At 40.1% G+C, this 14,674-nt stretch overlaps 1 protein-coding gene across 3 annotated transcripts; it reads left to right on the top strand.

Moving 5' to 3' along the window:
• The first annotated feature begins 269 nt into the window (after positions 1 to 269).
• rbms1a (RNA binding motif, single stranded interacting protein 1a) lies at positions 270 to 13,734 on the top strand. Of its 3 annotated transcripts, none has more exons than XM_080026584.1 (14): positions 270 to 565; positions 2,956 to 3,098; positions 4,379 to 4,437; positions 4,897 to 4,988; positions 6,430 to 6,587; positions 7,065 to 7,144; positions 7,237 to 7,337; positions 7,889 to 7,938; positions 8,031 to 8,121; positions 9,585 to 9,629; positions 10,476 to 10,577; positions 10,775 to 10,843; positions 11,064 to 11,138; positions 11,732 to 13,734. In XM_080026584.1, exons 1-13 carry the CDS (start codon positions 515 to 517, stop codon positions 11,130 to 11,132), a joined length of 1,110 nt encoding a protein of 369 aa, XP_079882710.1. In that variant the 5' UTR covers positions 270 to 514; the 3' UTR covers positions 11,133 to 11,138; positions 11,732 to 13,734. The 3 variants fall into 3 exon arrangements, with proteins under 3 accessions (XP_079882710.1, XP_079882709.1, XP_079882711.1); XM_080026583.1 differs by having other exon boundaries at positions 9,579 to 9,629; XM_080026585.1 differs by lacking the exon at positions 9,585 to 9,629.
• The last annotated feature ends 940 nt before the right edge of the window (positions 13,735 to 14,674 follow it).

Raw genomic sequence — 14,674 nt, 5'->3', positions numbered from 1 at the left:
AACATGAAAGGCGACGAGTGTTGAGCCCAACTGATCGTGAAAATAGAAGTACAACCCAAAAGCACTTTGTGTCCGATAAAACATTGACCCATTGGCACCGGGCGCCTCGATGAGCCTTTGTCGCAGAAAACAAAGCGGCGGTGCGAGTTTTTAGGAGGCGGCCACGCAGTTTATTTGATGTGGAACACCCTGCAGAGGCGCAGATGGTTTGGTCCGTAGTAGGTGGGACTGCCGAGCGGTCTGCAGCAGGACGTCGTAGATCAATGAACCGGACCGGAGGGTTGGTCCATCGCCTGGTTTACATCTGACTGTATATAGATGTGTCAGTATACCTATGCAGGACCGAGGCTTTATTACTGTTAACCAGCCATTTCACTATGCGGATGCGAATTTAAACCGACTGGCTATTTCGTAGGCTCTTCACACCGCTTGAATTCCGTCTCTAGTGGATCATCGTTGCGATATTTTCCTCTTTTTTTGGAGGGGGGAATAAAACCAATCTGTAACCTCCAGGATGATCTTTGCAAACACAGGGAACCCGCTGAAGACAGCCAATCGCAAGCAGGTAGGCCAAAATAAATAAATAAAATTCTCCCTTTATTATTTCCTCAAATTGTTGTCCCCTTCTCACTCAAGGCAAGCGTTACGACGAACAGGCTGAATAGCCTACTTGCAGCCACATATGACATTGGGAAGCCCTTTCTGGCGTTCATATGGGATATTGCGTCTATATCCCTATATCACATCCTTTTAACACCCATTAATTAGAAAAACATATATCCACTGCTCTCATGTCGACTTATCAAAGGGGAAGCTGCTGTGTCCTCTGATAGCCCGCACGGAGGTATAAAACCAGATGCTGACCCAATCTGTCGCTCTACAACACACGACACTTTAATTATTGTGTCCATATAACCTTGTTCGCCCAGTCACTCGCCCACTCTGGTCAATATGCATGGCGGTTACTGTAGTCCATTTTATAGATTAATGCATTCTGGGTGATTCCACTGAGAGAGAGAGAGGGAGGGAGAGAGGGAGAGGAGAGAGAGAGAGAGAGCTCAGGGTAATGCCTGTAATGTGTGTCAGTGTGCTGGAGTGAACTGTGCTGCCTGCATCCTTCATTTTGACCTCTCAGGTGAACGATCAGGTAATTGAAGGCTGTGCCCCCTTTTTGCTTTCCCATCACACCTGTTGATGTAGGCTAAATTATGGACAAGAGGACTTGAAACGCAGATACAGAGGTGGGAGGCAGCTGGGATGATGGACATGCTATGTGAGCCAAATTGTGCTCAGATGAAATGGATCATTTGTTGAGTTGTTGTGCCCCGCTGCCTGTCAGACCCCAAATATTAACTTAATCCGTCAAATATATTCACCATAAGGTACGTTATGTTACTTGAAAGGCCAGCAGTGATCTGAGTCCAAGTAGGCTACATATGAATCCCTCCAGGCAAAGTCGTCAAAGAGCTTTCAGAGGAGGTGTAACACAGATGGGTCTGCTGTAACTAACCCTCTAAAAGAGTGGGTGTACCATTTAGAAGGCCTGATGTGAACCCTTGATGGTCTCAAGCATGGTCTCCAGCGCTAGTAATTGCATACCAACAAAAATGAAAGGCCTCCACCCGAAGACCTAACAGGCCTCACAGATGTTCCCGCCACAGCGATCAATTCTTCATCTGTAAAAGTAGAAAATAGCAGCTATGAACGTTTAACCACACATGGCACTGAGGTGGGAGAATATCTCATGGATTCTCATTGTCAATGGCTTCATTGGCTATTCGTATCGAAGGCTTTGGCTCTTGGAGTGGATTGTCCTTTGGTTATGGACAGATGGTGTGATTCTGCCACGATGCCTTGTCTTTGATCTGATCTGGAGAGGGTTTGGGGTGGCCCGGGAGCTATTTTAATGAATGAGTAAGGGGAAGGAAAGGGCAGCGTGGTTTGGCTTGAAAGCATGAACAGTAGGTTTCTGGTAAACACAGGATGTGTAAGACACAGTTTTAATCACATTAGGATTTCACAAAGGCCCACTTACAAGAATAGCTCCATTTAAATAGGTTTATTTCAATGAAAACAGGATGACCTTTTTCTTTGCAACGACCAGGAGCTCAAAGGTCAAACCTACCTGCCTTGGAGACCCTGACAGTGGTGGAACAAGTATTCAAATACTGAAATGAAAGTAGAAATATTATAGTCTAAAACCACTCTATTACAAGGAGCCATTCATTTGTTGTATTGTTATTAATTATATATTATTTACTTGGATATTATCACTTAATAGTGTAATTTGCGTAATTGTAAGTTCTTTTTACACTATTAGGCAGTTTATGCATCAAATGTTGTAAGCCCATCATATACTGTATGTACAATCCTTATCTGTAAAGTAACTATTAGTGTCAGTGGAGTAGAAGTATACAGTGGTATAAAAGGAAAATACTCAAGTAAAGTATGTATTCCTCAAAATTGCACTCAAGTAGAGTGCTTCAGTAAACATACTTCCCCCATACTGATGTTGTCACAATGTACCAAACAACTGTACTGTGTTTTAACAAGAGTACAAAAGTGAATGTAGCATGCACACACAATAAAAAAGTCTGATTCTGTGTTTTAGTCCATGTTGGCTATATATATATATATATATATATATATATATATATATATATATATATATATATATATAAATTGCCTCAGGGGGTTTAACTCTGTCCTTAGACTCTCAATCCAGATTAGCCCCCCCGCCCCCCTCATGTAGTAATTTTGGTCTATTACAACATTATACACCAACAAAAACAGTACACGTTTTCATGAAAAAGTTAATACATGTTGATGCCGATTGTGTTTTGCTGCGTTTTGGTTCCACACAGTTGAGATGATCTTGTGGTGTCTGTTGACCTGAGATTAAATTAGATTATCTAGCTCCCATGCACTTCCTAACAGTGGCTTTCATGTGCACAGTCCTACCCCATGACTCCGTCCAGTCCCAGCAGCAGCAGCAACAGCAGCAGCGCAGGTCTGGATCAGCTCAGCAAAACCAACCTGTACATCCGTGGCCTGCCTCCTGCCACTACAGACCTGGACCTGGTTAAACTCTGTCACCAGTAAGTAACACACACAGATACAGGATGAACAAAACAAGTGTGCATGGATGTGAGTGCACACCTGGTTTTTGTTTGATATAAAAAAGCGGCCAGTGTAATTCCACTTTGATTGGATGTATTTTGACTTTTGTCTTAAGAGCTGGTAGTGTTAGGTATACCATTGGACAGAGCCATAGTAGCCCTATTCCCCTTTTTCCAGTCTTTGAGCTAAGGTCAGCTAAATTGCAGGTGGTAGCTTCATATTTTCCATACAGATGTCAAATGTGTGGTATCAGTTTCCATATCTAACGCCTGGCAAGAAAGCAAAGTAAACCGGATTCTCAAAATGTCTAATTATTTGTAACAGGGAAAATTTCATTAAGTGTTCATTATTAATTATTCAACCGAATTTATGAACTCACGAGACTTTTAAAGTGGATTCACAATAGATTCATTTCCTTCTGTTTGGGAAATTTTACTAAAAAGAAGTAAATATTTTTTTGCACAGTTATTTTGCAAAAACCTCAAAGTCAGTAACCCTAAACGTAAACTGCTTCAACCATTGTGTACACTAAAACATTGACCACCATACCTCCATAGACACACTCACACATGGAAAAATCATAGCACAAAGTGGTATGTAAAGCCGACTGGTAAAAAGACGAAGATTGTTCTCTAAATAGAAGAAAAGTCATGTAAGAAGCCTAGTGAACATGTTTTGATACTTGATACAGTAGTGTCCAGTCTGAGTGGATAGTGTGGTGGACGCCATAGTGGAATTTTGTCTCCTCTCTTTCCCATTAAGTCACAAGCATATGGAGCGAGGCATTCACCCATGTAACCAGCAGCAGCAGCAGCTGTTTGTGTCCTGTTTGCTTGTGTTTTGTTCATGTTCCCAATGGTGTTTGCCAGCACAAAGCAGAAATGAAAGCGCTTTTCATAGCAACAAGGTCTGAATGGTGATGTAAGCTGGCCATTCAGTATGTATGGTGTGCATGCTCAGATAGCAGCTTGCTGCCTGTGCCGCAGTTCAACTTGAGTATAAAGTCATAGATAAAGCAAAGCCTTTTGAAAGTGGATTAATAGTGTTTGGAAACATGTAGGAGATGGTAGAGATCACATACAAAATACTGAGTATATCCGAGAATACGACCAGTTTTTATTATTCCCTTATTTCCATTCCTTATTTAGCGAAGTTACTGTATAAACACATAATACAAATTCCAAGATCATTTGGACACATTTTAATGAGATGCTACCAACGTTACTTGATAGTAATGTACATGTTGATGTGTGCCCAGGTATGGCAAGATTCAGTCAGCAAAGGCCATCCTGGACAAGACAACCAACAAATGTAAAGGTCAGTAATGTTATGGAGTTACCAGTCGTCTCATATCAGGGCTGCATGATTAGAAAAAATGTATATTCAACAACACATCTCAAATCCTCCTCCAGTATTGGAACACATCGCTGCTGCATGTGTGTTAATGGAGACATATCTGTTTAATAAGTTGGAGGTATAAATCCCTGTGCTCTAGCAACAAATTTACCTTACAAGCATTAGAGTGGTATTGGTTTTGTGAATAAGCAGATTCACCCAAAGAGTATATACCATTTGAATATTTGATAAATCTGATTTAAAAAAAAATGTTTTGTGCTTCAAAACATGAACACAGTTGTGTATCTTGACATAACATCTTGTGTCTACAGAAATAATGCAATAAATATCAATATATGTGACCACTCAAAAAAAAGAACAATAGGCAGTTGCTCTTGTCATTAATTACTGTTCAGGTAAATACTGTTCTACCAACTACAGGTTACGGCTTTGTGGACTTTGACAGCCCAGGGGCTGCTTTAAAGGCAGTACATGCTCTGAAAACCAGCGGCATACAGGCCCAGATGGCCAAGGTGAGTTTGGTGCAGGCATGAGTGTGTGTGTGTGTGTGTGTTTTTTAGTGTGTGTGTGTGTGTGTTTTAGGTGAGTGCGTGTCTGTGTGTCTGTGCATATTTGTCATGCTTTTCAACATATCTGTGGGCCAGTGCTTCTATAGTCCTTGCCGCCTGTGTGGTGTGTGTGCTGGAGAATGACATTAGACTGGTCACGTGACCTCAGCTGACAAGCTGTTCTTCCCGTGACCCCATTTACTTTCACTGTAGAAACCAGATGTCATGTCTCTCTCTGCCAAATAAGCTGTCAGTCAGTGTGACGTGTTACACACAGGACCACCAGCCCATACACATACTGACACCATCCTGGTTAGGTTGTGCTGCGTAGATTGTACAGATTTCTTTTTTTATTATCAGTTTTGTGATTACCATCGATGCATGCTGATGTCGGCATATCTGCACTGAAGCACTATAGCAACACTGCTCGGAGACATTTTTGATCCGCTGTGATTTAAAGTACACTTGCTTTTCATTCATTCAGAAAAACAGCATGTGTCTGCGTCACATCTGTGATTTGTCTCATTCAGTCTCTTCCCTTTCCTAGTGTTAATCTGCTTGGATTCATGGGTGAGAGTTCATTATTGAAGGTTTGTTCTCTGGAGACCTGCATGTAGCTGCTCTGTTTGGAACAAACACGGCCAACTCAGTTTATGTGTTGTGGTAGCTAGGCTACGCTGCTCTCTTGCTGTTTCTAGGGAAGACCGTAGAGACACCGAGCTGCTGCACAGTACAGATGAGGCGTGTTTCAGTGTGTGTGTGTGTGTGTGTGTGTGTGTGTGTGTGTGTGTGTGTGTGTGTATGCAGGAAAGCTTATTAATGTTTGTTCAACCAAATGTTTTTCTCTGCCCCTTAAACATACTTTAGCTGAGTCTCAAACCCAACAAGTCTTATGTCAGTCTTTCATTTGTCAGTGAAGACAATGCCTTTATCAGTGGTTCAATGAAAATTTCGGGATCAGAATCAGGTGTAGTTTCAAGAAGGTTTCCACATACTAGGAATTTGCCTTGGTATTTTGGAGCGTGAAGCCAAGAATCATAACTAATAGAAACATGTAATGAAAAATAGAAAAAATATATAATTTTTTAAAATGAAACAGCTGTACGTTGGAAGGAAGGAAGGAGGATGGAATGTCGAAAATATGGACCTAGGAATGTCCCAAAGGCTCACCGCATAAAGTACAAAGAATATATGCAATATGCAGAGATATTAATCCCAAAAAAGTGCATCAAATTGACTCATTATGTCACATGTGGAGATTTTAAGTTGCAGTGTTTGCCTGATTCACAAGAAACCACTCATTTGCATTTTGGCATGTGGCACTATCTCAGGTCGGATGTCACATACTGTAAAACACATGGCATCCATTATACTCACGGGTTTCAACCTTACTTTTCATGAGCAGCAACAGGAGCAGGACCCCACAAATCTATACATTTCCAACCTGCCTCTCTCTGTGGATGAGAAAGAGCTGGAGAACATGCTGCAGCCCTTGGGCCAGGTCGTCTCCACGCGGATCCTCCGAGACTACAGCGGCAACAGCCGAGGCGTGGGCTTTGCGAGGTTGGTCACAGAAGACTCACGAAAAGTAGCACAGATTTCTTCTTTGACGCACCTTTAAAGTGGTTGTAGAATAAACCTACAGCTATGATCACCAACATTAGATGATAAATCATTTCTTTTTTTATCAATGACTTGTTGCAGCTGCAGGTAATTGGTCAACTTAATTGAATAATTTAATTGTTTTTTACTGTAATTCAAAGCCACCAAGACTGGCTTTGTTATGCATCTTTTTGCTCATCCCGCCCACAATGTTCAAAATAGTTTTCTCACAGAATAATACATTTGCCAAACCTGCTATAGTTTTAAAGTGGAGACAAAGTCATTGATAAGACCATGTTCCCATAAACACAGAGCTAATTGTATTTGCGTAATAATCCAATTCTACTTTGTTTTTTGTACAGCTACAACTTTGTGTCAAACAAGATCTCACTGTAGATTCTCAATGACTCATTGTTGTTTAATCCTCTCTCTTGTCAGGATGGACACAACAGAGCAGTGTAATGCCGTCATTTCCCACTTTAACGGGAAGTTTATCAAGATAGCTTCTGGAGCTCTGGGTAGGAAAGAATATCTCTGCCTCTAGGCTTTCCTTCCGATGATTGACTGTTGAGTGACTGTTAATGTCTAGGTTTTGGTTCTTTGCCCCCAGCTCCCTCTCAGCCCTTGCTGTGTAAGTTTGCAGACAGTCAGAGGAAGAAGCATGCTCACAGCGGATATATTCCCAATGGACAGACAGGGGATCTCAGACTAGTATGTATCTGCAGATTATCTTACATTTCTTGTAACCCTTTGTATGTCCCTCCACTGTGCTTCTTGTTAAGGTGATTAGAATGAGAAAAAATAAGTTTGATCTACTGTGTCATGCATACAACTATATCATATAGGCTTACAAGACACCATACATTCAAGTTAGCCAGAACCTGAGTGATGCTTGTACAAGTCTGAAAATAGAGAACCAACCTGAAAAGCTTTTTGGATAAATTCTTGAGACTTTTATTGTATACAACAGAAAACTGTAAATTTTTTATTTAAAAAGTCCTTTTAGCCTTCCCTTTCAGACCATGAGACGTATCAAAATTCAGCATATGTCTGGGGTTTTGTTGAGCAATTAAATGGAAAATTAACTCTCTGTAATGAACTTTTTTTTCAACACAAAGGAAAATGAGAAATGAAAAATGTATATGTCAACCGGTAAAATGATTACCTTATGAATCCATTATAACTGATAAAGTCTAGAGACGGTTGTCGGATATAAATATGTAATTCTATTCCACACATTGTTGTCTACTTCCTCACTTTAGGGTGGAATGACTCTCTCCTATGACCCCTCCTCAGCAACTATACAGAACGGGTAAGTTACACTCATGGTCATGAGTCACCGTTTCACTTTGAACTGGAGTCATGATTCTTGAGCTTCATTTTGAAATACTGTCCGTTGCCTAGGTACTATCCGTCTCCGTATCCAGTGACCAACAGGATAATGACGATGCAGCCTACAATGTCTCCCTACATGTCTCCAGTCTCTGCTTACCAGGTACAGCAGCATATTACTTAATACAAACCAAACATCTCTCTCACACCTTCTCTCTCTTCCGTTGCATTTTGGGTTATGGTGTTTATATGTGGGGTAGGGTGCATTTTTGCTTGTGTGTGTGGCTTCTAAATGTGTTAAAGCTGCCCCGGGCCACCTCATATTTTGGCAGCTCCACGTGGCTGGATGATCGTTTGAATGTGTTCAAGCTTGGTCGACCAGAAATAATTTAATGATAAAGGTAGTGATTCATAAGAGTGTAGTAATAAATAAATAAATCTTTCCTGCAGTTACGGTCTCCTCCTCTGAGTCACACTTTCTCTGCATTGGGTTTTTCTCACTGCTTCTTAAAGGTGCTGTAAGCGGAATGGTTCTTTTAGCTAACTTCCTGTCAGTTACTGCAGTTAGCAGTCCCCTCGCTCGTCCCTACGTCACCACATTAATGCACTGCGGTTTTCAAGCAGCAAGTTATCTAGCATCATCTCAGATTCATAAGTGTAATAAAACATGATAAAAACCATCAAAACAGACATTGGGAAGGATTTTTACCTGCTCCGCCATTGTAGGCGCATACACATTCACCCATCTGTTGCTCTGGCGTGCACCGGCAGTGAGACCATGGAGTGTATATACTATATATGAGTGAGACGAGTGTCGGTTTGTAGCGTTCTCTCTTCTGATTGGATAAAAAATTTCGGGATACTCCAACAACTTTATTTGCCGATTACATGCAAAACAGCTGACTGAGAGATCGGCTTTATGAAACGCGCACATTATGTAAGTGATCACTGTATGAATAAAGAGCGATTTTACACTTATATTAACATAAATAAACCGCTTACTTCACCTTTAATATTTCACTCAAGTTTTGATTCATTACTCTCTATCAATCAGAAGCGCTTCCCATCAGCTAACAAGATTTGTCACTTGAAATTCATTTTCACATAAAGGATGAAGCTGAGGGGTCTTGTTTAGAAGGTTCTGGAGAACGATGGAGCACCTCAGGATGGGGATGCAGGACTTAAACTATGGATATTGTTCGGCGGTGAAAGTTTATTGGACTTCTAATCAGACAGATGTATCATCAGAATGGGAGAGAAAACTGTAAGATTCATGGAGTTTGTGGTCATGTCAAAGCTCCTTTGTGCCATGCCAACATAGGGGCAACCAGAATGGCCCTTAAAAGACGAAGGCTTGGGATATTTCTGGACTGTCACAGAGCATGAATAGTGCCCTCAAAACACATGAATAGGTGGATGGATGGAGGGATGAATGGATGTATAGATACGGAATATGCCGAAGTATGTATTATTTAGACTGATAACATCATTGTTTTTTATTTAGAATAATAGTTACGTTAGTTTGTCACATAAAAGTTTCATTCAGGACACCTCAATAATACTATTTCCATCTCTCTCTCTCGTTCTGCTTCTCCCTTCCTTTCTTCCCTGCCCTACTAGTTACAGAGTCATTCTTGGGTGGCACATCAACCGTATATCATGCAACACCCGGTAAGGGAACAACAGTATTTGCTCTTTGTTTTCATACACTCACACACACCACCTCCTAGTACAGGAAATGGGTGTGTGCTAAAGGTCTGAGCTTACAAAGTGTAACTTTTTTTTTCCCGTCCTGCTATCTTGAAGCCATCAAACTAATAACTTCCAAAACTTCCCCAAATGTAGGAGAAGAGCTGGGGCGAGTTCTGGGGAAAAAACGGCTCTGTGTATTATTTATATATTGTCTGTGTTCATATGTGTGTATGAAAGAGAAAATGGAACAACTAAAAAGACACTCAGCCACTGTGCGCCCCCCCCCCCCCCCCCCTCACTGGATCTAGCAGGAAATGCCTGAAGCAGAGACAGTCTTGTGACTCTTTGACTCTTCCAACAGATGGTTTCCAGTGGAACATGTGTCTCTGCTGATCTGCCCCCTCCCCCACTTTTTACTAGGAAATGGTCTATTCCCTAAAGGCGTCATGTTTAAAGGAATAGACCTCATTTGAAAACAGCCTAGAAATGGCAACACCATACCTTTCACATATTTTGATCCCTTAAACGTAACCAAGGAGCATATAATACTTATTGTTTTCGCTCAAAGTAGGAGTTATTGTTGAAAATATATTATTTTACCTTTTGTCAAACCTCCAAGCCACTGCTCAGTCCTCACAGTATCTAATGATAGGTTTATAGTCAACACGCCTGCCACTGTTGCAGTCTTTATGTGGTATTTTATCGGGGGTTTTATCAGAATGTATGGATTTAATCTGTAGAATCATGTGATATATGGATAAATACAAAAAACAACAACTACAAAAACAACACACAAAAACCAAACTCTGCTGCATTGTATTACAGGGTGCTGTGATGTCTCCCTCTGTGGACCCCTCCATGTCACTGCACCCCTCGGCCATGATTACTCAGCAGATGGGTCAGCTGTCACTGGGAAATTCTGGAGCGGTGAGTGGAATTCTGGGATATCCTGCACCACACACATGGCATTGATCCAAATGAAATCTGTATAGTTTCATTAAATAGAACATTTCTCAATAATCCTGATACTCAGTGCAGGACGTTCCTGACGTACAAGTCTTTCAGGTCTGTCATAAAGTATTTCAATCATTTGGATTTAATTGTATTTTTTTCTTGCCTTACAGTATATTTCAGCCAACCCTGGTGTCCAGGGAGCTTACATGGCTCAGTACCCTCCCATGCAGGCAGCACCTGTAAGTTGATTGCATCTTTGTCTCATTCACCTTCTACCTGGTGTCCATTTAGCTGTGATATAAAACAATAATTGTTTCATAATACTTTTAACAAGCCCCTGCCTGTCCAACTGTCTTCCACTCTTGAGGCCTTGAGTTGTTTTCGAAGTGTTCGCCTGCTGAAAGTATCAATTATCTCACAGTGAAGATAGTTATAATCAGATGCTGTTTTGATTTTCAGGAAAATGGCACGCCGCAGCAAGTGGATTCTTCCAACAACTCGTCTCCTTACAGTCAACTCAGCAAGTAATCACAGGTGCGCTTTTGTTTCTCAGTGTCATTTGACATAAATGCCAGCAGGTCGTTTATTTCATCAGCTTTACTGCCACATGATAGAAGATATGTTACCACATTCTAATAAGACGCCAATGGTTTATAAACTGTAAATAATTGCTTTATGAAATAACGAAGCAGTTATAAGCCCCACATAAGAATTTCGGGTTGTAAAAGGTTATAATTGGAAGAATATCTTCATACAGACCATCTTATTAGAAACATTTGCCATTTTAATTAGTCATACAAAAGCATCCTTTAACAAATGATGTTGTAGGACATATCAAATTATAAAATAAAAATTATAATAATAATAGTCTGTTACTTGTAATATGTAAATATTTCTAATGTCTAATTTTTAAAGTTTAACTGCTGAAAGAAAACACATTCAGGACTGTGGGGGGGTGGGGGGGGGGCTTTAAATATGAACAGTAAAAACTTGATATCAACAATCTATTAGTTGTTAAGACGCTATGATCATTTATTAAACATGCATAATAAGATCCTTATGTTGCTGTTCATATTAGTTTATAGTATTTATGTCAATGCTTTCTTTGTCTGTGTCTTTACCTTTAGGCTAGATTACCGCTCTGTGAGCCAGAGGGCAGGTGGGAGGTTGCTGATGACATCACAGTGATAAAAATCGCCGCCTTCTCCGATTGGACCAGACACATGAACTTTTTTTGCACAGCCCCGACGTTTGTGGTGTGAGGACAGTGTAAAAGGACTCTAGCAGTTGGCTAAAAAAGCTAGATTTATTTTGATAAGAAACCACATGCTCTTTTTTTTCTCCTTTTTTGAAGGATTCTCAAACAAATGCCAGAGGACCACCCCACTCCCCCACCACCTCCACATCTCCGCTAGTATGACGTGATATTAAAATGCATGAGATTGAGATATTTTCCCCCGTCCGAGGTTTCTATGATTTTATAGTTACTTTGTTTGTGACATATTGAAACCCTTTGCAAAACCTTGTTTGCACTGAAGTTTAAAGTTCCGATTTGCTTAGGAAATCAATTCATGTTCAACTGTCCTTGACAAGCGGATACAGGTCACCATTTCATTAGGAAATTAACAAATTTATTATTGGAAAAGGTGCCTTCCTTACGTCACTTTGAGCATTCTCCAACAGGTTTTCATCCAACTTGATCAGGTGTCATAATTCTATCTGGTTGATCAAATGTGTGTGTGAAACTATGAGATTTCCATCGAGTGTTTCGCTATCTAGTCTTCTGGTAGCAATAAAGAAAATGAGAGTCCCAAAGGCAATACTGAAAAAAAGGACGGTGATAAACTCAGAGCAAGGTAACTCCTTATTTTCCCTCTTTCCTTTTTTTAAACTTAAAGATGTGACATGAAGAAAAAAAAAGAGTCGTACTTTTATGAAAATTACAAGTTTAACACCCAATGGACATCTTATTGGAGTTTTTTTTTCTCTCTTGTGGTCAGTTTGACCAGTGATCTACCTCATGGTTCTGCTGGAGTCTGCTGGTGTTGTGGGGTTTGCAGGTAAAGCCCCCCTTTGTCACCAGAGTGGACCAAAGCAGAACAAAAGCCACGCTCAGGAGCTGGCTAAATAGGACTTCTGCCGTTTGTCTCCCACATGCAGCGTTTCTCTTCCTGATCTGCAAAGAAACATTGTGCTTTGCTTCATCTTTACTTGTCATTGCTTCTGTTCTGGTTGTTTCTTTTTTTTCTTCTACTTGATGAGTGTCTTTCAGTTGTGAGGCTCCACTCTAGAGATTCATAGTAGGACAACTGTGAGCTTATCTAGTAAATAGTTAGTTTACAATGTGCTAGAAAGAAATTGAATGGGGGATACATGCATTCATTGGGTGCATTCTCCTGCGTTAGCCATTCTAGACATGACTCACCACTTTTTCCTTTTCACTAAAAGTCACTATCTTGGGTTACACTGCTATTCTAAAGCTCTCCAAAAACGATACTACACTAGCACTAGGTTAATGTTTGGTCATTTGGTTGTACAGAAGCTTAATAATGTACATGCCAAACAATCTGAATGAGTTGAAGTCTTTAATCTTGCCTCAAGCAAAATAAATGGAACAATCATGTCTGAAAAAAAGCCGTATTTTGTGAGAATTTGATGGAAGTTGAAATCATATGACAGAAAGTATGTGTTTCAAAGGTTGGCTTGTTAAGAATATGAGTTGTACATTATAAACATTCACAGCCAAAAAGTGGAAAATAGTGAGTTTTATTATTTGCTTTGCTTTTTTAAATTTTCTTAAAATTGATCATTTCTGATGTAAAAACTTGTCAAAAAAATGGTCAAAGCTTGACGGTCGCCATGCTTTTTCCCTGATCAATAGTACTGTAGAAGTAAATGCTCGCCGTCGGAAATTACGAGCAGTAACTGGGCTTTTACTGCGTGTACTTTCCCATTCTGAACATTTGTTGCTGGAAAAAATGTTAAAAAAAAAAAAAAAAAAAACAACAAAAGAAAAAAAATCTCGTACTTGTTATCCTCATTGCATCCCCTGTCACCTTCAACTTCTTCTCAAACAATCTTCTCCTTGCTCTGTCCTTTGAGAACATTGGAATAAAAACCGTGCTGAATAAAAGGCTCTTTCTCAGATACGACTCTTGTCTCTTTTATTGACTAGCCTATTTTGTCTTCTAAATCATCAAATCCTAATCCTGGTCACAAATGTATAGTTTTAGTGGTTTTTGTTGGATAGATAATTTCTTAATAAGATGGCTATTGTAGTTTGTACAAGCATACCTCAAACAGGAGTACATACTGCAATTCCAGGAACTATTTTATGCAGCGGATTAATACACATTTAGTGCTCTAGTCAGTATTTACGTCAGAATGTGGAATTGACTGATTATTTGGAGAAAAACAAAAGTCAGTGGTGCAGAGGAATTAGATATTTCAGGGCTTGGTCACACAAACAATACAACAGGATAAATTCAGAAGTGGTTATCATCTTTTCATGGGTTTATTAATATCACCATCCTTAGCCAGAATTTTTATCCTTGACACTTAAAACTCTTACTCTGGTTGGTTATCAAGGCTTTCAATAAAAGAATCTCCAGGTCAAGATAACCTCTCATGACATCAAAGGAGTTTTCTTTCTTTTTTCTTCTTCTTTTTTTTCTGATATAGAAAGGTTCATCAAGGGCTACAGAACATTGGTCTCCATGTGCTCAATCTGGACCTATCAATCTCAAATCCTTGGAACATACAATAAATATCAAAAGGGAAACATCAAACAATTCCACTGTCCTGTAGCTTCAGCGATAATTGGTTTGTATCAAATATCTGGCAGCAGAGGGCGCTGGTAGCCAAAGCAATCCACTCCACCATATTTAAAACCTGCACACATTTTCAAGCTCGGATATCTTTCTGTATTCCAATGTCTGCTGTCATGTATGCAATTTATGCTAGATCAGACGAACAAGAAGTGCAACATGTGTGTGACCTTTCCTGCACTATTTTGGGCACACAGCCTTTGTAGTTTCACTCTTATACCGGATCTCCTCTCTTGAGCTCAG

Source organism: Ammodytes marinus (genome assembly GCF_949987685.1).
Source record: "Ammodytes marinus genome assembly, chromosome: 1".
In the NCBI taxonomy this organism is placed as follows: domain Eukaryota; kingdom Metazoa; phylum Chordata; class Actinopteri; order Uranoscopiformes; family Ammodytidae; genus Ammodytes; species Ammodytes marinus.
Note: the sequence above shows the minus strand (reverse complement) of the source record. Positions and strands in the feature narration are given on the sequence as shown.